The 25,023-nt window shown below is 40.9% G+C and overlaps 2 protein-coding genes across 4 annotated transcripts in view; one reads left to right on the top strand and one right to left on the bottom strand.

Moving 5' to 3' along the window:
• Window positions 1–25,023, bottom strand: part of LOC138186001 (uncharacterized) — a 132,372-nt gene that overhangs the window by 13,817 nt on the left and 93,532 nt on the right. The window lies entirely within an intron of this gene.
• LOC138186440 (outer dynein arm-docking complex subunit 4) lies at window positions 15–5,693 on the top strand. The gene is made up of 4 exons (XM_069126330.1): window positions 15–202; window positions 1,747–2,048; window positions 3,288–3,821; window positions 4,591–5,693. The coding sequence occupies exons 1-4, from the start codon at window positions 15–17 to the stop codon at window positions 5,691–5,693; spliced, it is 2,127 nt and encodes a 708-aa protein (XP_068982431.1).

Here is a 25,023-nt window from a genome sequence, read left to right as displayed (position 1 = left end):
CAGTTTAAACGTTGATGGCGGTCCTCGCGAGCAGAGGCCTGAGAGGCAACTCGGAGGATTTGAACGATACAAGAAAAGCGGTGGAAAATGCGGAAAGTCGCGCGCGTCTCGATCACAAGAAAAGCGATTGCAAGGTGGTCTCGAAGAATAATCGAGAATACGCGCAATCTTTGCATCGCGAAGCTGATCAACTATACCGCAGGCAAGATCTGCAAAATTTTTATATTTTATTCCCCTCAAAAGATTCTAAGGGGCTAACCACTCCTCCCATGAAGTAACTTTTACAAATTGGACAGTTGACGTCTTCAATTTCATTCACGAACTTTCGACAGCGTAATTTTCCAAGCAAATCTTTTCACTTTAAAACGCGACCTGGTATAGCGTTCGTATATCGCGTTACAATTTATTTTGTAAATGTTGATACACCGATGCTTTGATAGAATTGAATTTTTCGAGAATACAGGCAACGAAGCGTAGAAAAACCGACGGTGCAGGTGGTCGTGTTTGCGTTCGTTTTGTTATCAACGTTCTACTATCGTTTTATCAACTTTCCCTTCGGATCGAGTGGAAGCGGAAATTTCAAACCGAAAGTCGAAATAGAAACTAAACCGCAATTATTGGAATTGTTTCGCTTGAAATTTAATTGCGCGCTCTGGTCAGGCCTTTACTACGCATCGATTTCAACGATTTCATCAGCGAAATGAATGTATTTTCTTGAAATGGCCGTACAGACTATTAGAGAAACCGTGACTGTATCGTTTAATTACTTTTGCATAATTAATCGCAGGGTGTGACCAGGGTGAATGTTCCGCCGTTAAAGACGTCATGATAGAGTTATGTCGATGACAATGTTAGCTCTCGCATCGAAATCCAATTGTCTTTTAGTATGTTGCATGTTGTTGAAATTTAATACGTTGCGAAATGGATTTCACACATACAGATGTGTATCGTAATTAATGGATTAGGTTTCATTCACTATACGTGCGGTAACGTTATTTCAGATGGTTAAAGTGATCATCGATAATCTCTCGTTTGTTAATATTCAAATTGTATTTCGATTTAAGATAATATTCTTCGATAATATGTTCAAAGGTAAAAATCTTCAAAATGTTTCGAGTTGTACAAAGTCTTTGATATGGTACATTCAAGGGAATTACAGAGGAATTATCGTAAACAGCTTCAAAACCACATGAATTTCACGCGATATAATTTCGAACGATCGTTATTACGCGTTACTACGCTCGTGCAAATATTACAAATTCTTTGTCATACGATCGGTAAGCAGACACGGTAGCACGCGCACAGCTCGAAACCGAAACCGAAACCCGAGCGACAGAACGTCCGAGGAATTTACAGACAATTGTATTGAAACGCAATGCACCATGTACGTATTCCTCTGATTCAAACTATGACAAAGCATTAACTGAAAACTTTTCATTGGCTACACATCTAATTAAATTTCCTATTTCCGTTATAATCGTATTTAACAAAGAGCGATTGGCGTGTGTCACCAAGCGCCTGTTCCAACCGTTGTATTTTCCATAATTTCTGGCATTTTGCGCGTATACTCCAGGCGTCGGTTAATTATCGAAATTAGCTCATCGCCACGGTACACAAGGTAACGACCGATGACGCGGTGTTAAAACGTTGTTTAAACAGACCCTTGTCCTTTCCCCGTGATTAATCGTCAGTCCATTTCGCCGTAGCTAAGCGAACGAATTTTGAATGTTGCATCGCAATTTGCAGCGGTGATTACGAGTCGGCATTAGTACTGTATCATAGAGCAGCGAACTTGTATCCGAGGGACAGCAGTCACGGTGTTGCGGCTAGGAGGACCGCAGCGACGATAAGCTCCTGCAATAATCCGTCGAAAGCTTTGCGGAAGGTTTTACCCAGCTCTGGAGAGCGATTAACGGCTGCCCTATGTCCGGAAACCGCCGCTATAATGGCGAACGAGCAGCTGAAGAAGTCGCCTGAACCAATGTCGATCCCCGAGGTACTTAGGTACGTTACAAAATTTATTACCGAGTACGTGGAAAAATTTCGAAGTTGAGAAAAATGTTATGGAATCTTTTGTAGCAAAATCGCAAAATTGAAGAAAATTTTAACTCTGAATTTCTTTCATGGGAATTTCTATTTTGCGAGAACGACGATTTTGTACCATTGTTTGTCGCGTCAAGCGTTTCGAAATGAAAATTCTAACATGTTCAACTAATAATGTGGATAACATCGGAATAACTTATTAGCAAGAAATATCGAGCGATAGTATGTAATGGTAGGCGAACTGAAACTTTGTGCGATTATCTATTGCGAACGATCGAGTTTCAAGCGTTTCTTAAAGCCTAGAACAGTGAAAAATTAGATTAGAATATAAAAGACCGAATTTAGCTATGCAGAGTTAAAATCAAATTGTTCGTGGAAATCAGAGAAGGCGAAAGATACGATAGCTTGTTGATTTATTTCATTTACCGCTAATAGGATTCTGATCCATCTAGTTGGTAGGATTGTAGTCTGGTAATGTAATAGACGATGCACGGTATTCATGATTTATGCGAGAGCAATCTATCTATAAGATGATATATTCATGCCACCTGTAAGACGATTGTCTACGTAAATTACGGTCTGTCAGATCTGTCTATTCTATGAGAATCTGATCTATACCGAGTATGATATCAATGCGCCTTCAGACCATGATTAAAGTATTCGAAATGTCGGGATAACGATTCGAAACGTGGCTCGGAATACGGATCCTCGACTGACGTCTATAGGAACAGGAATGGGAACCTCAGGGAAATGAATCGAACGTCTCAATGCGAATCGAGGCAATTAAATCATTTGCATAAAAACAATGCTCTATGGAATAGGTTCTATCTTGTTACTGTTCTCCAATTTATATAATAATAGTCTAAGAACTCGATCTTCTAATATCTAAAGATATCTGACAAGATTTTCTGCTAATATTAGCGCTAAAATTTCTATTTAATTCTAGGCTAAAATTGACTAGAATTTTCCCTACTTTTTTTTTTAATTATTTATCATTCTCTACCAAGTTTTCCATATCAATCTAATTATAAAACGACCGCGTTGCTTAGGGTAGGCTGATATTATATCAGCCGATAATTCTCAAATGAAAAGATTCTCAATTTCCACGCTTCAGGGACCGAGGCAAAGATCGTACAAAATAAATGATTAAACACTGCCCTTTCCTCCAACCCTTAGCTACTTCGACAGCCACAAAAGCTACTGGAAGAGCCTACCGTCTCCTCGAATCTCCAATACTCAGCTAGCAAGATCCAAGATGATGTTCAAACAATTAAACAATCTTGCTGAGACTACATTGAAGAATCTAGAGGCGTCCTTCGAATCTGGAAAAGCATCCATCGCTCTGAAGATCACTCAGGAGTTACTCGTGCTATCGGAGGGCTTGCACGACCCTAGTCGCTATCAGATAGCTGCCTATCGCTATTTATCCTTGATCCACGTGGCCATGGGAAGACACGATCGAGCAGTATGTAGCGTATCACGTTTGATACGCTTGTCGAAGAGTACCGGGGACGTGGTTCAGATCTGTCGGTCATTGGTGACCTTGGGAAAAGTGCATCTCAGCTTTGGACACCTCGACGCAGCGGCCAAGGCATGGGAGTACTTGTCCAAGCACTTGAACAAACCGATTCCCGTGGCTTGGATCAAACACGAGATTGGCAGATGTTACTTGGAGACTGGAAAATATGAAAAAGCAATGGAAATGGGTTTCAGGTGTGTGGAAGCGGCAACAAAGGCCCATTCCAAGAAGTGGATGCTTAATGGAAGGCTGTTGCTAGGTACGCATTTGTGGAATTCATTTTTTCTCTGAAACTTATTATATTTGCAATTTGATTTGGACCAATCTTATGACGCGTGATATCGCAACTGTCATAGAAGAATATTAAAATCGCAAGTGTCGCAGAAATTTAGTAAGATGGAAGAATAAATCGTCGGCAATCCGATGATCTGCGATTGTCTCGGTCTACTATATATTGTCTATTGTGCTACAATTTGTCTGTCCGGTGGTTTAGAACCTATTTAGCGCATCAGACCTCTGGTAGAACTGGCTATAGTCGGACACCGAAATCAATTTCCACGCGAGTACGATTTACACCCGAGAGCACGGAATGTCGATAGGGATAACGGTTGCGAAGGTAGTCCGGGTTGTTGGTCTGTGGGAACGCTGATACCGCTCGTTCCACTCGAATTACAATTAGTATCGCAATTTGACCACGGCGATAAGGAAAAGAGAGGCGGACGTACTATGTTTTCGAAGGAGACAAAATTACAACGTTTGCTTTAATCGTAAATAACGCGTTATTAACTAAGACGATTATCCGTAATTTTTACACATCCACTGCATAAACAGATTCTTTTTCCTCGTTTCTCCAATTTTTTCGTTCTTCCTCTCCGTAACCATTTTGAAATACTTTACGCGATCTTTGTTCGCGTTGCGATCTCAGGCACTCGTTGTCAGTTTGAAGATTCTTTTGATCGTACGCTGCAGATCATTGGCATCTTTCAACGCAACGCTCCGATTTATTCTTCTTTGATTTCTTTTTCAAGGTCAAAGCCTAGCGAAGTTAGGCAGATTCGTGGAATCGCTGGAGGAGCTACAGATAGCAGCGAAGATCACCGAGGAAGAGGGTGATACCCCGATGCTGTCCTACATCCGCGATCTTATCGACCAAGTGGCGCACGCCCTCCGCAAGATCCCGTTCGAGAACAGCCACTGGGAGGTCGTCGAGTCGGTCATCTCGCACGGCCAAAAAGCCAAGCAAGATCTGAGTCTGTTTGTCAGCCGCAAGGGAACGGTGACAACTACGGTATTCTCGCAGAGGAAAGCGATTATCGAGCGAAGAGACGATTCCGGCAACGAGGACACGTCGGTTGACGAAGACGAGGAGATAACGACGCGGTCGAACAAGACAGCGAATTTAGCCCGCACTTACCGCGAATGTACCGCTCGATCGGATCTTGAAAAGGAACAGTACGTTTCTCAAGGTGGTGCCACGTTCAGAGTAGATATCGAGAGGAAGAAAATTTCTCCTTCGTCTTCTAGCTCTTCCTTAACCTCTCTTATATCCACCATCGATGCGCGAGAAGAAGAAAGTAGAAACGTCGAAGATAATTTGGAGAAGATAGCGGATAGAGAAGGAGACAACGTGCAGGAGGAGGAAGATACGTCGAAGCGTGAAAATAATAGCACAGTATCCGGAAGAAGCGTGAACACGATGGCTACGTACGTCATAGAGGAGGAAGGATTCGTGTTGGAGAATGTAAAACAGGCGTCCGGTAACGAGGAAGAGGATAGCGAGAAAGCGACGGACAGAGGATCCTGCAAGTTGGTCGGATACGAGGATAAGATCGGGGAACAGAGAGGGGATATGCTAAATGCTCTCCGCGTGATCGAAGAACTGGGAAAGAAGGACGAAGTGGAACTGTTGGAGATGCTCAGGGACATGCTGTTGTCGACCGACGAGAAAGGTCGACCAGACGATTTAGGGAATTCGGGGGATGGTTTCCGGACGTCGAGATCCGGCGCGGATAGGCAGAACGAGGTCGTGGCAAGTTGTTCGATCCGGACGACCTCTTTGCCGTCGAGCCCTCGCAAGTGTCACGCCGATGGCGATTTTCGTGACTGTGCAATGCCTTTGGAATTTAATTAATGTTAATCTTTTCATAACTTGTTCGCACGATCGTGTAACTTTTGGCAAACGTAGAATATTTACTAGTGATGTATCATTTTCTTCTTTTTCTCTGTGGAAAAAGTGAAGGACGGTAATCCTGGAAAACATGTGGCAGGCTTTTCGAGAGCAGAGATCAAAGGAACGTTAACTGAAAGGAAAATTATACGAGGAATCGATGGTAAAATTCCTGCTTCCACGGAAGGGAGCGGAAAGTCGGTTTAACCTTTCACACGCCATTTCATATCCATCGAAATAGAAATTCGGTAATAACATTGCACGAGCAACAAGGGGAAATCCTCGGATTCCCTTTGAAGAATTCGTAGGATCAAGAGACTAAGAACCTCGGCGTAAGCCTGATCAAATGTGGGATACAGCTCAGCTAGAGCTCGTTAGCGTAATGAAAAAACCTTCGCCGATGAAAATCCTTGTCACCTGCTACGCTTAATTTACTCAACGACTCTATTCGTTTAAAAGAGCGTTGCACCAGCTGCGCAGCTCTCCTTTTTACGAGCGTGTTTCAGCCAATCGAAACCACTCGAGCTTCGGCCGTGAATTATCGACCAATTCACTAACCGAGACTCTCTCGAACCAGAGATTAAAGGCTCTCCATTTTAATGACACGTACAATCAAGGAACGAGCCATTATTCCTTCACATGTTCTTCACTTGCACCTCGATCAGCCTAATTAGCTCGTTATCCACGCGAATTCAATTCCAGGACTCATCTTTGTTGTATCATGAACGATCGAGAGTGCTGGTAAATTAAACAGGAATCGATCGAACGATTCGGCGTTGTTTTCGCCGAACGTGAAAGCTATGCGGAACGTTCGATTCGCCGGACTACGAAATAATGAAAACGCTGACAGTGTCTTTCTTCCTTGGCGTATCACGATTGTTCGAACACATCTGTGGAAATTCGTTCTTTGACCGTTGGTAATGCCAGTGAATATTCAGTCGGCCGTTCATAATCTTTGGTTGTATGGCTATGCAGTATTTTCTGATGAAAAAGGTGGAAAAAGAATTGGCAGGAAGAAACCGAAGGATATTTCGACCTGGTGCGCTTGTTTTTCTGCCTTCAAGAATTCTTCGTGACGTATCCTTACATGGAGTCCTTACACCATTGGTCATTTCACGGTAAATCGATCACCCTTGCAGCTCGATCATGAAATATTTACGTATAACGTAATGCAAGTGAAATTAAAGACGATGGCGTTAAGTTATCACTTTGCTGATTCGATTTAACGTCGAGACTGCGCCGAAGTTTTTATATTATTTAGAGAAATATCAGATTAAATTGGCAACAAAATTTCTATCCAATATTCGAACTTTCTGCCAAACTAGGTAGACCAGGAATGTCGCGTTTCGGAAACTGGTCTGAAAATTCCCAAAGCGCGGAGAGGGCGTTGAGAAGTGTGAATGCCCAGGTGGAACGTGCGTGTGTAGGCACAGGGGAGGCTCTCGTCGAGTAAGAAAGAAGGCAAGGGTGGGAACTGTGAGAACACGCCAGGGAGGAAGGTACTCTCAGTGCTACCTGTTGAGCTACCTATGTGTTCTCGGCAGGCCTCTTTTGTATGGTCATCAAAGCGCCTGGAATAGCTCTTCGTGTTCGTGTTTTTCAAGTCTCTGGCGGTGGAATGTGGCCGTGAGCAGAAGCAAGCGGACCAACCACTTGAATCCTCGCTATTTCACGCCATCCCGCTGGCGTACATGCTCTTGGAACGTTTGTTGCCTCTCTTAAGGGATCGTTGCTTTTGTCACGAATACTTTAAAGCGTAGTCCACTGTCTGGACCAGAGATAATCTTTGTCCCTGTAGAGTGTTCCGTGTAATGTACACGTAGTTTAGTGTAAAGTGTACGCTACGTAATACAGCGCGAAGGAAAGTGTAGATCGCAAAGTTCAGTGTGTAGAATATGATAGTCATTTATTAAGAGCGTCACTTATTTCTCCGAACCAATTGGGACCGAGGTGGTTCGGAAAATCGAATTGTTCGATAATGAAACATGCGTGTACTTGTTTTTTAAATTAACGTTAAAATTGCTTAAAGGATACCAGAGTATCAGTTAATTTATTTTTAGTAGATATTTTGTCGGATCTTCCGATTAAAATAATCGTTATTTTCGTACAAATTTCTATACGCGTTTGTCAAATCAGACCATCGCGCTGCACCGCTACGGAATCGTGGAATTTCAGGTTGAATCGATAACGCGACCGTGACGTTTCTTTCCTAAACTAAGCAATTTGCTGAAGAAGATGCTCGAAACGAAACTCCGACTTGCCTTCGTGACCGTGCCTCGAGATTCCTCTATCAAGGTTTCTGGTCCGCGGTTTCCTGAAAAGTTACCGTTATTTTAAGCAAAAATATTTCCAAGTTTCCAGGAATTTCCAACATGGAGGAAACGCTCCGTCGGGAATCCACGAAACTTCCGACCTCCTGCGTTAACAATCGGAACACAACCACTGTTCAACTTCTAAATTACTGCCGGATTACCATTTTATCTTTATCACGATGAAATTCATATCTTTCGGTGTCGTATGTCTCGGAGAAAAGAATCTGTTAATTTCTTCTCCATAAAGAAAACTCTTCGCAAAATCATCTAAATTCTAATTCTCTTGAATCCTATTATTATCTCCCATCTTGTATAATCCAATTCCAGCAAATTAAAGAACTTTGAAGGAGAAGAGGAGATCGAACGAGACGGAGTATTGCCGTATAGAGAGGACGCGTTTCATCGAATTTTCGCACGATCTTGAAACTCTCGTCTGAAACGCGTCACATTGAAACTCGACGAACGATCCGTATGTTTTCGTGTACTTGAGCAGTGTCGTTAATAATTATTTTTACTCCGGGATCGGCTAAAAATTGATTTTCTCGCGATACGTGTTAATTGAACGCGAAACAGGTCGTCTGACTCGAACAAGCGCTTATTAAAGCGCAATGGCTTAAAATTCACACCGTGTTACGTTTATTTTCGGTACAGTTGCTCGTGTGAAAACTCCAGTCTGCTCGTAATCCACCACTTTCTCGTCCGTGAAATTTTATCGCGATAGAGTTCCAATGAGACTTGATCCAACTGATAATTAAGTAGCTGGCTAACTCGATTTTATTCCTCTTGGAAAGACGTAAATTGTTAAAAGACCCAGACGAGAGTTAAGAAATCAATACTTAAAGACCGTCACAGGTGAAATTTCATCGCATGCAGATTTCAATCGTAATATAATCAAAATACACGACGCGTTAAATCCACATTGTTCGCGAGAATTAGACCAGTCTATTTGCTCGGGGGATGAAACGTTTCTAATTTTGCGGTCGTATAATGTTGGCTCGCGTATTTATTATGTTGGTCAACGGCGGTGCGCTTGGTTCCTTTCTGTGGAAGGAACGCAATTATAGCGACAGGGAAAAGGCTGTCGAGGATGCAATGCATTATTCATTTCATCGAGTGACTGTAGAATGGCTTAATCGAAGTTTTACTTAGAAAGAAGAAGAAAAAGGGGAGGATTTTTGTTCGTACGCAGTGGAGAGTAGAATTAACTTATTTTCAGTTTATTTCTAACCGTGCAAGTATTCTGGTAATCTCATCGGAGAGCTTTTTAGGCTTTTTTATACGATGGTGTGATTCAAAGTGATTTATTTGCATCGCAGTTGGAACGGTTAATAGCAGTTTCGTTTTACAAGAATAATCGTTCGTATAAAACCGGCAGCTTGGGACCAAACAATTTGCCACGGGAAATAAATTCTGCCTGGTTTGTTTCGGTGTGTCGGTGTAATCAATTTTGCGTCGTTTGGATTCACTTTTACCTCTTCCTGGTTTACTTTGCAAAATAAATTAGCTACTTTTTCTGTTGCTCTTCGTCGGAAAGCTTCACGCTCTTCGGATTTCAACGTATAGAAAATATTAATGGAACGAGTTCGCGTTCGCGAGATAGTGAAATACTTAAGGTACGGCCAACGAATTTTAAACTCGAGGGCAAAGGTGGAGCAAAGACACCGTTTAATCGATTTCCTCTTTAACGCGCTGTTCGAAACGTTTTAACCATCCCATCGCGATAGCGGTGCAACAACGATCTTCGTAATCTCGTTGATCCCCGTGGAACGACTTTCAACAAATTCTTTAGCGATATAAGATTACCTGACAACTATTCGTTTTATGGTCATTAAGGGAAGCGATAGTCGTTAAAGTCTAACTATCAGAAACTTTCTGAAAAATTAATTGACAAGAATAGAGGTACGTTCGATAATTTTTCTGTTATACATGCACATGTACGTTAAAGTGTAATATAACACTGGAGATCGAAGTACCGAGCGTATTTCGAGAGTAATCGTGTGGAAATGATTCTGGAATTTATTCCGATACAATTGTCTTCGATACGACTCTCGTTTTACATTCGATTCGAAGGTCCGACAGTTATTTGCTGGGAAATTATAAGCCCGGTGCTTGTTTTTCCTCCTGTTCCTAGCACGTTCTACCTGGTAGCTATTTGTATTTTATCCGATTTAAACTTCGAGTACGACTCTGCGACGATACGCGATCGATTTGTCTAACGCATGCACCAGATGTTCGCCTCCTGCAGTTTTACATTTTCCTATTCGTCCGCCCGTTCAGGATAACGTTGCGAAAAATCGATAAGCGAGCTTTGCAGTCGAGATGCAGATACTCGTGCCAACGGTGAAGAAGAAGCCGTAGTCACGATCTGCACGAAGCGACATGCATCCTGACAAACGTCGATATATCGGTAAGAAAGACGAATTTTTTAACAAGCATCGATAAAGTTGAGATAATAACTTGATACAGAATTTTCCTACATCAAGTTGATCCTTTTGAAAACATTGAAACTACGATATCTGGTTAGAATTCTTTGAATTATCGTGTCGGATCATACTTTGACCGATATTTACATCTACTCCCTAGCTTTCCCTGTTATCGTTTTCTTATTTCTAATATAAAATTAACGTGAATATCGTAATGGCTCATAATTTATTATTCTAATCCGATATATTCTATTTTTTATTTTTTAAATCGCTCGATCGTAGCGTATCATTCATCATTATCATCATTCGTTCCTCGTTAAAATTCTTGGTCCTTCGGGTTTACTTTCCCCATATTCGCTATCGTATTTTCGTATACTCGATATCTGTTGTTCCGAAACTTTCTTTCGTTTTATAAGCAAATAACAGACGCACAATATTTTTCTTTTATATTATTTTATCTAATTATGCACGATCCATTTCGTTGCAATAGAACAAAATATAAAACAAAAAATGTTGTGCATCTATTATTTCCTTACGAAACGAAAGAAACTTTCGGGACAATGCAACGCATACATTGCTACAAACAGTTGATGTAGCGAAATTTGCCTGCGATTTATTCTATCGCTATCAAACGTCTCTAGAAACCGGAAGTATTCGCAATTTCGTTTCCGCTCGCAATATTTCCGGGTCGTATCGCCACGCATCGCACTTCCGTCCTTTCCATATATTATAGCGTTGCGCGCGTCGTCCACGAGGATAAAGCTATTGGAAATCGATGAACGAAGCACGAATCTCGTCGAAGCTTTCGAAGGCACGATCTTCCATGGTATTGTAAATCAACGTGGCACTGCCGAAAGTGGCGGCTCGTTGCGATATGCAGCTCGGCCAATTTTTCCCCTCGAGCGCGCACCAACACGGCCAACAACCGCTATTTCGACAAGCAACGTTGGATACGTAACGGGCTTAGCCTGAATTTATAATTTCGTGCAGTCGATCCGCATTCGTTGCTCCCTGCGAGGTATTCAATTTAGAGAAACGAAGAAATAAAAAACAAGAGGATCGTGTCGAACATATTTAAGTTTCTTGAGACGAAAGCAAATTAGAAAAATACTTGTAAATAGACCGTGGATTTTGATGTATTTATAGGAAATATTTTGCAGCAGATAGAAAACTATGTAAAATACCCAATATATTGGGTTGGCAACTAAGCGATTGCGGATTTTGTCAATACCATCTAATGATAAAATTTGCAATCACTTAGTTACCAATCCAATAGTAGATACTCGTTACGATATTTAGTAATTTTCCATTTGGGTTGCATTTTTTCAATTACGTTCGTAAAGATATGAATTCGCATAAATATTCGTAGTTTACTTGTGGATAATATTATTCGGATAATCGAGGGTCTACAGTTTCCCGACGAAACTCGTATTTCTGTAGTCGAGAATAATCAATACCGTGATTATCTGGTCGGAAGTTATGCATTAAAATTAGATAGTACGCGTGAGGGGTCGATTGCGTGTGCGTGATTCTGTAGAGATGCTTGAAACGTAATTTCGTAATTGGCGTAATTACTTTTTAGAAATACGTTCTCTCCTGTTTTTTTATTTCTGTTTCTAACGAACGATTACAGGTGAAAGTTGAGAAAGCTGAGAAGCATATCGTACGTAGTTTCCTGGAGAGGATTCGCACCGAAAGCTGTTCGTCATAAAATTACAGGAGCTCGGAGTTTTTGAAAATTTTATGACGCCACGGGAGCTCCGGAAGCCTGGCCGCGTAACGTAATTACGAAATTCGGGTCGAGCTTGAATATCGCTGAAATATTTATTACACGCTGTGATTCCGGTAATCAGATACTGAAAACTTGCTATAATTTAGCGTACAAACTATTTCGTTCCTGAAGTTCCTCGACGAAATAACGAACGAATAATGCTTCCGCGAGAACAAAATTTTCGTTGATACGAAAAACCTGTCAAAAATTTTCTCACCTCTTTCCTTTCCTTTCCTTTCTTTTCTCTGTCGTTCGATAACGCTCGAAAGAATTGTTAATCGAAGGAGAGAAGTTTATCGTAACGAGAAAAATTCTAGTTTCTGGTTCGCTGGAAATAAAAATCATACGTTTTCAGTCATATTCGTACGACTAGCAGGAGATCCAGGCCACGTTCGTCCATTTTACTCCGCTGCTTTCGAATAATCCGGAATCTTTTCCAGGTTTTACGAGACGATCAAGGAGATTTCCTTTGCGGCTCGGTATAGCAGCTTCGGGAATAGGAAACAATCGATGAAAATCCTTAGATATCGATGGAAAGGGGAAACTCGATTCTGTCGACTGTTCTTTTAAAAAAATGTACCCGTTCGTAGACGATGTTTGAAGAAATCAGCTTGTAAATCCGATTGCCTTCGATGACGAGAAAAATAATCTTCAAGGCGATGCAAAATCGTAGAACCATTGCCGATTGATAATAATTTTAAATGAAATAACATTATGGAATATCGTAAAAATTATAATTTAACAGATTTTTCCAACTCGTAATCGTCATAAATCGACAACGTTTCATCTCCCCTAAACGACGTATCACTTTGCACGATTCAATCTATAAAATTGAAAGGATCGGAAGTAGGAGTTGTTCGTTTTGCCGAGAAGAAACGAAGCATGGTGTATACGCTTCGTTTCGTGGCATCTGTTCGAGTCCTTCGCGACGTCTTACCAGCGACGAGGATCTTCCACTTCGGTATCCACGTCTCGAGCACTCTCTGTCTTTGCATCGAGGTTATTCTCAGCACGACGTTGGCCTAGACATCCGAACAACCGTTCAAACCTTTCGCTTCACGGTTTTTCTCGCTCTACGTTCCTCTTTCCACGACAGAAAAAACATCTTGTTACGCTCCGTAGCTCGAGAGAAGCCACCTTCCAAGTAGAACAAGGAACACGCCTCCGCTCACTTCGTAGTTATTACTGTTCTCTTATTTACACAGTCGGCACACTGTTCTACGAGCTTCCTTTTCGTCGCGAGAATTGATAGCCAGAAAAACGACATCCAGACGTTCCGCCGTTCCGAATGTTTTACAGCGCTTCCGTTTTTTCACGCCATGAATAAGAGAAACGAGGGCAACAAGTTGGCGAAGAGAACTCCAAGCCTCTCAGGCTCTTTTCGAGGATTTAAGAAGCTAAGTTTTATTCGAGGAGAATACCGCTGGTGTAAAATGCTGCTTGCTTACATAGGTGAACGTAAGAGGCAGAGAACAGCACGTCGGTTATTCCATATACACTAGATCGCGATTTTAAATTCGTCCGAGAAATATGTTTCCTCGTATTTTAGCTACTTGCCGCAGCTATCGTTTTATAGCTGCAATATGTTATTACGCATTCTTGCTCGTCTTCTCGCCAACTTATATTTCTCAATTGGCTGCGCTCGGTCTGGTAATGTCGTGGTAATGTCGGAAGACACTGCTAGGAGGAGGTTGAGTTAGGTTCGAGTTAGGATTTTACTCGTCCAGGCAAAATTAATTTTGCGTAGATTAAATTTCGATTACGATTCGACTGATCCACGCCGGATCAACTCTTGCGCTCGATCTATGTACGTAAGGAATCTTCGAATTTCACAGAAGCTTGAAACGTTGCAGAGAGTGAATTTTTAGGAAAGTACAGCCGTCGCAAAGATTTAATTTCGAAGCAACTTAATTCACGAAAGAAAGGGGCGTCCGAAAGAATACACAGAAAGGTCTAGTGTACTTTAGTTGTTATCGAGCAACGGGTACCTCGTAACGACAGGAACGTGCCGCTCTGCTATGAACCGATCTCGGACACGGGACAACCCGATAAGCATCGTTAACGTCGTTATTCGTAGTTGGCGGGCCTGGAACGGCTAATTAACTTTGCCGGACGGCGAGACTCGCTTTGTTCGTTGTTCGTAACACCGATGGCCCAACTTGAAAGACAGCTCCACCGTGTAAATTGCACTGCCAATTAATATGCCGAGCTGCACACACGAAGGTGGCTCGCTTTAAACCCGATATACTCGTCACGCCACCTCCGTTCAGGCTTCTACCCCTGCAGTTTCGTCTCACCTTCTATCGGCCATTACTTTTTTACCTTTGTTTTTACCATAGAGGTCGAGCAACTTTCGAGCACGTCGTTGAAAAAGTCAGAGGTCAAAGCCGATAGAACACCGGTGGTTCGTTGACTTGCATCGGTGATAGTTCTCTCTATTCTCAGTGCTAATTACACTTAGTTCTTGGCAGTGTAACAATTTCTGTCGTGAACGACGTAAATCATATAAAAGCAGGATTTTTAAAGACAGAAAGATATCTCTGATACGTTATAAATTGTAAATTTGGAATTTTCCAATGAAGTTTCCTTCCTCATTTAGATAACTCAATTTAGATAACTGAACACGAAGTCGTTGTTGCTCCTCTGCAAGTTGGAGCTTAAATACGGATTGATGTTTGTGATTGGTTTTTTGGTATGGAACGAGCGTTTAGGAGACGCGAATGAGGAAAATTCATGGAGCAGAGGGAAAACAGGACTGAGCGCCGATCGAACCGATTGCTCGAACGATGGATTGGACAGCACTTTTGATAGAATTCAAAACGTTCAATCGTCGATGGCATTCGTGGCCCGTTTGTTCGTTTCGTGCCTTCGGTCGACGCTCCATTGTTTTCGCAAATATTTATTTTCGCCACGTTTTCGTTGCTGCGATTTCGCCCGAACAATGCGCCACACTGTTTTATGTTCTGTGCGTCGAAACTATTAACGATACCTTGGGAATGCTTCGAGGGGAGAAGAGCAACGGACCTTTATTATTTTTTTCCCTTTTATTTCGGAGACTATACAGAGAGAAAAACTCGTCAAGTCTATTTTTGTTCACATAGTTTCTGATATCGCAAAAGAACGCTACTTTATTATTACGTTGTTGAAAGTGGAAAATAATCTTTAACGTGTCTTTCAAAAATGTCAAAGCTCTTAAAAGTGTCTTTCAAATAGCATTTTAATTCTTTAAATTAATTAATTAATTAATTATTATTAATTTAAATTTTAACTAATTTTAATATTAGAACGTATACGTTATTCTGTTATTTGCGGAACGACGTCAAGCTGAGAATTACGCTAATGCAGTCTGGTCTGGACCATCCAAGATTCTCTTCGTAGCCTTTGGGTGATTTTGAACCAGACTAATAACTCGTCGTGGGACGCCTTGGGAAATTGCAAGGACATCGTAGCATGCGAGCAGCTTAGTTTTAATTAATCATAAAGTAGACATACGTACGTAGGCTGTAATCTACGATTTATGGTATATTCGTAATTATGTAATCTTCGTAAGATCTCTATGTAACCGTCGTGTGAGAGATAGATGGTGTGTAATATATCTTTACTTTTAAATTTTACATTCAAGTATCTGTTTTAACTCTCAGCTTGGATAGTGAACGTGGGATGCGTGCATCTTAGTATTTAAGATAAATATACACTAATAAATTATTAGCATCCGCCGTGGAATGAAATATCAAGGAACGTATGCGTTTTAGTTTTCATTAATTTTAAAATAAATTTACCTAGGCTCGCGCGCGCTTTTTCTACGAAGATACGCCGTCTACTAAGAGCGAGAAGTTAAAAGCTTCTTTATCAAATCTTTTTAAATATTAAATTATCAAATAGGCCAGTTGAACAGTACAAAGGCTGTCGGTAGAGCTGCGAGCTAATGTACTTCAGTTTGAGCAGGCTTTAGTGCTAAGATCTCGATTAAGTTAATTTTAAGTATCGTTATAGGACGGCTGGAACGACGAGGCACTTATTCCTTCTTTTAGATCTTATTGTTAGTTTTAGACCATAGTTCTAACGCTTCATTTTAAGTCTCAGGCTTAAGTTGTTTTGTTACTTTTAAGCTTTACTTTGAAGTCTTAGATTTAAGTTGCGCCGTTAATTTTGAGCTGTAGGTGGCTATAGAAAGTTGCTGCGCGCGAGTCAATTGCTAATTTTTCGTAGCCAAGCTGTCGTTCGATCAACTTTCAGAAGAACGCATAATCTTAATAAATATGTGTGTGAGTTTTAGTTTTAAGCCTCAGTCTTAGCATATTGATGAAGATCGAGTACTCGATTGGTAAACGTATCTATCCACAGCAGTAAGATTTTGATGATCTTTCGCTCTTTTCGTCGATATTTAGCGTTTCGTCCTGGACATGAGCAGTATGTTGGGTTATCGATAATTGAATATCGATAAGTCGATAATTCTACTTGATAATATATTTTTTCTATACTTCTATTCTTCTATACTTGAACTTCTTCTATACTTCTATACTTGAATTCCATACTTGATAATATATTGTAGTATCGTAACTACTATAATTAGTTTATTAACGATAAGTAGATCGAACAGGTGTTAATTGAACAGAAAATAATGTTCGTTAAACATGAACTAATCGCAGCAAACGTATAATAATTAACACAAATAAGTAATTAATCAACGACTCTCATCAACGTAATCCGCATTCTTTGACATCTCAACTCGTATTGCTGTTAATTCGTTTATTGTCCCCTAGCAACTCCTTGTTTTTTGTCTTAGCCTCATCACGTACATGCTCAGCAACAGCTTGTTTATAATCCGCACAACACTCCCCAGGCCGCTCATCCATGATACTACAATAAAACTGATAATTGATTTGAGAATACAAAGAGGGAAATTGCGGTTGAAAAATTCACGTTCTTATGTTTCAGATACATGAAATTGTGATTTTGTTTGAAATTAATTAAACCAATCATTTATTCTACATATTAACTTTGATTTTGATAGCGTGCAGTGTCTCCCGAAAATTTATTTATTATTGTAAAAGAATAAAAATATGTGCTTCGTTGCGATTATGGGACATCCCGTTCTATGTTCTATCTACAATTTCATACAAGATTTTAATTTCAATTCAAACCGATACTACAAACGAATCGATAAGGTGGCAGGCGATAGGAAAATGGTATGGGGTGTCAGACGAGCTCCAAAACCTGGTACTCGAAAAAGCATTGAATGTCACGTCTACTCCTGTAGCTCGTTTGTAACAGAACACTGGTATTTGCAACGTCGATAATTGTTCGTGAAAATGACGACGAAACCTGATGGAAAAGCTACTGAAAGGTCGTCAGGAGGGCAGAACGAAGGGAAACGGGGTCGAAATGCGGTTCGCTTGGCCTGCAGAATCTCGTTCGCGGCGTTCTTTCCTGTGTTCGCCGCGGGCTATTCTCTTTGAGTTGCGGAGAAGGAAGCGGCGAGCTTTCAAAGCGATCCGCGAGAATAGACGGAGATCGTAGCAGCCGGAATTATAATAAATAAGTCCGCGAGGACGACCCTGGTCGTCTTTGGAAACGACTTCAGAAATACTCGTGTTCATCCACCTACCAAATGAATATTCCCATTTCGGCGGTATTCCACCAGACGATTGCTCCGTTTTACGTTTACGATCTTCTTAGAATTCTGCATCGTGTAGCCACTAGACACGCTCGAGTCTCCGTTTCCTTTTTTCCCGCTTGTCTTCTTCCGTACGTCGAGAATTTCATTTATGCACACCTCTCGCGATTATTTTCTCGCTTGCAGACAATTTCTCGAATATTTGCGCGCATGAAAAGTTAGTGTTAATCGGGTTAAAACAGATAGAATTTATTAGTATAGATAGCTGGAAATATAGACGAAGCGAGAAACGGTTCGTTCATTTATGAAAACAATTTTTCAATACGGAGAAGTAACTTTTTTCTTTTCTTTTCGAGAGAGACGAACGCTAATTTAATTCGCCGTGTTCTTCTCTTTTTTTTTTTTTTTTTTTTTAGACGATGAAATTGATAAATGAATATGATAAAGCGGCGTTGACTAATTTGCCTTCTGACAGGTTAATCGTGGAGATGTAATCGATATTTTGTATTTATTAATGCGATTAACTCTAAACAAATGAATTATAAGGTTTCGTCCGACGAGATCGTTGAATTTTATGTTGAAATTAAAGCGTTATTATTAGCGAGATCAGGAGTACGGAATAATTAACGCACACACAAGAGCCATTTTCAGAGGGATCGGTATTAATCGTCCGGTCGAGTATTTCGCGTTAATATACCGAGGTCACGAGGTCTTTCGTGTCACGATGGAAAAAAAGGGAGGAGAAAAAAGATAAAAAAAAAATGAACGAAGAGGAGATTTCGTTTGAGGACGATACGAAAAAAGGGAAGGAGATTATTTATTAAAGCGTGACCTCGGTTGGTCGGTTTGAGTCAGAGGATTTTTTTGGTCAGGAACCTTTTAATAAGCTGCAGCGTGTTATAGTTAACGATGGTGACACGGTCAACCAGAAGGAGATTGCATATAATGCAACAGCTTTCGCCCGATCATATTTGAAGAATTCAGAGGAGAAACGATACGAGTGAAAAAAGATCCGTAATTTGAAGAAACCGTGATTAAAATTGAACTTTAACGAGGCATTCAGATGTGCAGAAACGTAAAATAAAATGTTTAAAACGAAGCATTTTCTGCAATATATAGCAAGCGAAGCGAAACTTCGTTTCTTCAGCTGTGTTTATAAAAATACGAGTTTGCACAAGCATTTACAGTCTACACGCTACTGTACGTATTCCTGGGATATCTTTAAATCACCGATAATCATTTTATCGACGCGATTTCACCGGCACCGAGTTCGTCGACAATGTTTTATCACCATCAATCGTTTCACCTACGTCGTCTTTTGCCGACGATCATCATACTTACCGCCATACGTTATCGTTGATTATGCATTGTGCACCTGTACCTATACATTCGTTTCCGCGCATAAAAAAATAAACAAGTATAATACAAGTATAGTAACTGTTGGTAAAAGACGATATCGGTGAAACGATGGATCGTCGATGGTTTAAAAATGTGCAACAAAATCCAAAAATAGACAAATACAGACCTTACGTATCGTTTGCCGTATTTATTTCGTGTATTGGCCTCTTCTCGATTCTGATCGTTCGACAATTTTTTGGTCGTTCATGAAGTTACGTTTAAATTCTTTACGCCGATTATTCGAACAGAAGTTACCACGAAATGTTAAGGTAGAAAGAAGCTGGTTTACGTTTCGTCGAGCGATTATTAAAACACACCCACGTATTATCAAGGACACATTGTGGCGAGGGTTTACCTTCGTGGAAGCGTAATTAATGTCGTAATTAAATGAATACTTAAGGGGAATCCCGCCTCGAAATTTAAGCGAGGTCACGTCGACGAATGGCCGTAGTTTATCGGATGAAAAATTCACAGAGGAAAATCTATTTTACAGTTTTTATTGCGTATCGCCTGCACTTTACTGGCTTCGTTCTAGACGACTCGTACGTACATATGCGTATGGTATACACGGTGTACCTATTAGTCATAGACGCTACAGGGATTAACCGAGTGGTAATACAATTAACGCGACGTGCAATTAGGTAGATCCACGAGTTAAGCTGTAATTCAGTTAATGCAAGAATGGTGAATTATCGTGTAAACTAATTTACGACAGCAAACGTGCGAAATGGAAAACGCAGATGCATTGTGAAGGCAGCAATATTGTGACAATGAAATTCATTTGGTTTATTCGCGTATAGATAAACTGCAAATATCGCTGGTCCAAGTAAATTGCGTAGTTTTACACGTAGAGAGACCAAAAGTTATCTTTAAGCTGGACGATACAGCTTTACATTTGCCGGATTAAACGAGGGTTGAAAGCCGGACAATGTCTGGTGCTAGTGGAGAAAACTTTTTGTAATTTAGCGTTGCCGGAGCGGACGTTCGTGCCAGTGGACTCGTTAACTTCCGCAATTAAGAAATATGTATGTCGCCCGAGTATTTGCGTTAAACAACCGGAACATTTACGTAAAGCGGAAATCTCGCGGGTGTCCGTGATTTTTCTCCGCTACTTTTCTCCACCTTTAACCTTTGCTCCTTTTCCTAAATACCTTAGAACTGAAATCCATCTCGAACAAGATTTCAATATTCCCAAGTTTCGATCGAAATCCTGGACCACCTAAGTCGCACAAGTTCGAAACGCCTTTTTCCCGTGAATTCTTTCCATTTGTTCGCGAGTTTATTTATTCGCCAACGCGTTTACCGTTACTGTTCGAGTGGTCTTTAAAAGTGAAAGGGAGGAAGGTCGGAGATAAAAGTAGAGGGAAAACTGTGAATTCAATGGGAGAGAAATTTGACACGTTCGCGAACAAGAGAAGACGTTGTTATCTCGGAGCAACGAATTGCGCGTGAAGTATGACACGTATTGCAGGCGAATCTATTTAATCGCTTCTGTTGCTCGTAACAGGGCGATGCCTGTTTAAAAAGCGAAACACGCCGCGAGTACTTCGGACGTAAAAACACGTTCCTCCGCATTGACGTAACGTTCAACCCCTTTATTCTCGTCGTGCTCTGTTCCGAAGCGAAATACGCCGCGTGAAAAACAGTTTACCCCCTTTTTTTCCGTAGCAACTATTATAGCAACGTTTGCGCGAATATTTCTAGCCATATCATCGACCATGATGAAATATTCTTCTCGTACGTCTTTGAGCTTGATTGGCTGGCTTGTTCAGTAACTTCGTGCTACCTTTTATGGTCCGTATATTTCGTCGTGTATTTCGTAGATTTTGAATTTATTTTCAGCCTTGTATACCCTTGCATAATTATATTTATCAAAACTGTATATACGTTCGTCGTTTTATAACGACAGAAGAAAAACGAAGCTGAAGCTTCGTAGCTTAGTAGCTTGAAAGACCGTGACGATTCTGTCGCGGGATATTTAATTAATTTAGCCTTTTGTTCTTTCCTTAAGGGGACTACCTTGGCGACTTTGCGACGCAAGTTGAAACGGGAGCAGATGCACACAACAAGTCCCTCGAGATGTGTGCAAAGCGGAATCGAGTATTCGGGAGAACGGTAGCATAGCGCGATGAGAGTAGGAGGACACGGAGAATTTCAAAGGGGAGGAAAATGTAGTAAAATAAACTAGCTGCAGGCGACACGGTTGAAATCGAACAGCGGACCCGCACGTAGGCTACGCGGAGTAGATTGAAAGGAATTTAATTCACGAGTCCGTCTCTTCGGTACGGTTTGATCCTCTCACTCGCATAGATCCTCCCTTTTTCATTTCTCCACATTAAACTTTCAAAGGGTGATATCGATCGGGCCGCTTTCAGGGAGAATACCGTTTCGATAATAATAAGATCGCCGATGTTCGAATATCAAAAGGCTCGACGTTCCATGCGATCGCGTTTGGCGTTGTATTAGTTGAGTTTCAATCGTGTCAATTTTGAAAGTCTTTCATTGTTCAATTTTAATTAACTCCGTGAAGATTCGTTTATCCGTAGCGAAACTCAAACATACGTAACAGCTTCCACTACAGTCTTAAAAACACCAAGTTTACACGAGAAAATCCATCGTGACAATCTGAAATTCTAAAAGTCAAAACATCAAAATAGAAGCTCTATGAAGCGTGCTTCAACTTTCTTTCAGTCGCTAGCTGTTCCTCCTGTCAACGATTTTTCCTTCCGTCGTAATCGTCCCGTTTTACCGTATGCGCGTTTAAAGATCCTTTGACGAGCAACTTTTCCAAACGTTTCAATTTGATAGGAACGGCATGAAGGCGTTTCATTTTCCAATACCAACACACACTGTGCGTGAGGTGGTTATAATGTACACGATACGAGCAAACTGGCTGGTTGGCTTCTTTGAAACGAAGTCGAACGTGTACCGTCGTTCATTGAAAACAAGCTTCGCCTGGAAACTCGATAAGCAACTGTTCTTTTTTCCAACTGGCTCTGGCGAAAATCTCCTACCTAGTTCGTACGTCAACGATGTATCCATTGAAGGAGAACCGCAATGTTCGCTTGCATGGGAAAAATCTCGGGGACGTACTTCTTTTGTAGACTGACGTTTGATGGATGCTGTCGTTTGCTTTCTGTCAAACGCATCGCTTTTTAGCCAGACGAAAGGCAAGCGATTTTTAATTGATATCTGATTGGATAAAAAGGAGAGAAAGAAACGGTAATGATATTTTCATCGACAGGTTGACGCGCGTCGGAGGAAGATTAACGCGCGAATCAAAGTATACAATGCAAAAAATTCGATCGTATCTGGAAGATACCAAAAAAACAATTGCAGGATTTCTAGCTGAATGGTCGTCGCTCTTTCTCACGCTGGTTTTACACGTCCGATGTAATACATTTATTTCCAGGTAAAAGAAACGATAGACGTCTCGGACGCTTTGAAAGCAAGAACGAAAATGCGAATCGTTCGTGTTTTCGTGAATTTTTTCTCTGTGAATAAACTCTGCCTCGATCGGAATTCAACGCCAACAGTGAAAAACGACGGAATTTTGCAGTTTCTTAAAAAATATGGTCCGAATCAGAGATACGGAATATGACGTGCAAGGTTTTAAATTCTAAACTTTATAATTCAAATATCCAGCGACTAAATAATAAGAATAAATATTCCAGCGACTCAATAATTTTTGTGTATATATCCTTTTGTGTAAACAAATGACCTTGTCGTTCGTTAAGGCATTTACAATCGTTTTTGAGCGCGGGACATCTATAATTTTGGAAATACTATATGTCACAGGCTCGCGGTATCTGTCGATATGCAAATTACACTCGGGAATCGTGTGTTTGCCGTTAATTCATTCGTTGTAATTTATTCATTATTCGATTTATTTCTGCCTCTATTCATTTCTCTTGTTTTTCTTTCTGCCTGGGTCACTCGTCTCTCCAAGTCCAATGTTTTTAACATGGTCTTTTCTACGAACTTTCTTTTTTACGAGAGAAACTATTTTATTTACTTGGCTATTTCAACACCGTGCGCGGACTTATTCACCGAAATGGAGGTTCGATCGATATAACGCGTCATCGAACAAATTCGTTTATTCCGGCGAACTTGTCTCTTCTCCAGTTTCATCATACAGGGTGTGGTATTTGCGTACCCCACAATAAACGAAACAGACATCGAAGAAAAACGTCACACCACGTTGTTTTTCTCAGATTTTACGCTCTGTCCTGATTACGGTCGAAGATCACGCTATGATTCAACCGTAGCGTCCGTGTCGAGATATAAAATCTTCGAATCACCGTTTCGCAGAACCCATGAAAACTCACAGAGAAGCGAGTAGCACGTGATGCACGATACCGATGCATCTACCCTTGACCCAGCCACTGGCACGTAAATCGAGGATGAAGCAACTCGTACGGAAGACGCGCGGAGTTCAGTTCGAGCGGACGTTAATGTCACCGCGTAATTTTTATGACCCTCTTTATGAACTGGAGAAATTAGCTGGAAAAGTCGATGTCTTTTTTTTATCCCGAATGCAACCAACGAATAAGATGACGGTCGAGAGCCTCTCCTTTCTCTCTCGTTCGTACGATTTCCAGTTTTCGTCGATGTTCAGTCTTCTACACAAATTACGTAAATCTTGGAGAAACTTTTACGTAACACCCGATCATTAAGAACGAGTTTGCCTTTCCACGAAGAATTTTTCGATTCATTGATTTGCAAACATTTTCTCTGCGTAATATCGTTATACCATATTTTTCTTTTTAACCATCGTACTGCGATATCTCGATGTCGTCCTTGCTAAAATACAGTAGCATCCTCTTTTCATTGACATTACGTGTTTTTATTCTCGACAGCTTGTTATTTTTTTTTATTAGAATTGTAGACGTTTAGGTATACGACTGCGTTGCATGTAACAATATAAATAACGAGAATGGACGATTTCCAGGTCTTTTGCTGCGAGGATCCGACGTTTCTGCCATGAAGGAAACGCGATAACAACACGATAGTAAATGGGAGAAGTAATCGTGGGTGCTCAGGTGAAAACGCATCGACCAATCTCAAAGTAATCGCGAGAGGAATTCCATCGGGTGATCGGTGACGATCTTTCCCAGAAGCTCTTGTTCGATCGTCCAACCGATTTACGACTGCGTCACGTTCGCCGTTTATTGGTTTTGAAAACAGCGAAACGAATCCTCCGTTTTGATGGAACTTGTCTTTTCTTTCCCTCCCCATCGTAATTACGATCGAACGAGAACCCAGCACGATCGACCTCATAATTCTTAAGAAATCTTCGATTCTCCCCACGAGATCTGTAACCGAAGCAGGAGGCACTGCGTTTGAACTTTCAAACTCTATTTCAGTGCAACGAAGCGGAACGAAACGTTCTTCGACGAATTTCCACAGAATTACACTGCACATGAGAAATTACGTTTATGAAATGATAAATAAAGAATGGAAGAAATCATACGAGCGACGATGCTTAAAAACATAGGAGACAATCTCGTAGCCGTAACATTAGGCTAACTTATACGTACATTTCGCTATTTCTAAACGAAGACTCGTCGTTATTCGCGATTACTACGTTCTTTACTGGCAATTTTTAGTACGAGTGTTTTTAGGTGGCAAAATTTCTACGCATCGTAAAAGGATCGAAAGAGGTGGTGATCCAAGCGGATAAAGCCATAAAACGCCACATTAGTTCACCTGACATCGCAAACGTAAAAACGTAGCTTTTAAACAAGCCAGTTAGCGATCTTCTGTTTCTTTA

The sequence above is a fragment of the Bombus flavifrons genome, chromosome 13 (genome assembly GCF_040668555.2).
Source record: "Bombus flavifrons isolate JBK064 chromosome 13, iyBomFlav1_principal, whole genome shotgun sequence".
NCBI classification, from domain to species: domain Eukaryota; kingdom Metazoa; phylum Arthropoda; class Insecta; order Hymenoptera; family Apidae; genus Bombus; species Bombus flavifrons.
This window is presented reverse-complemented; position numbering and strand designations above follow the sequence as displayed.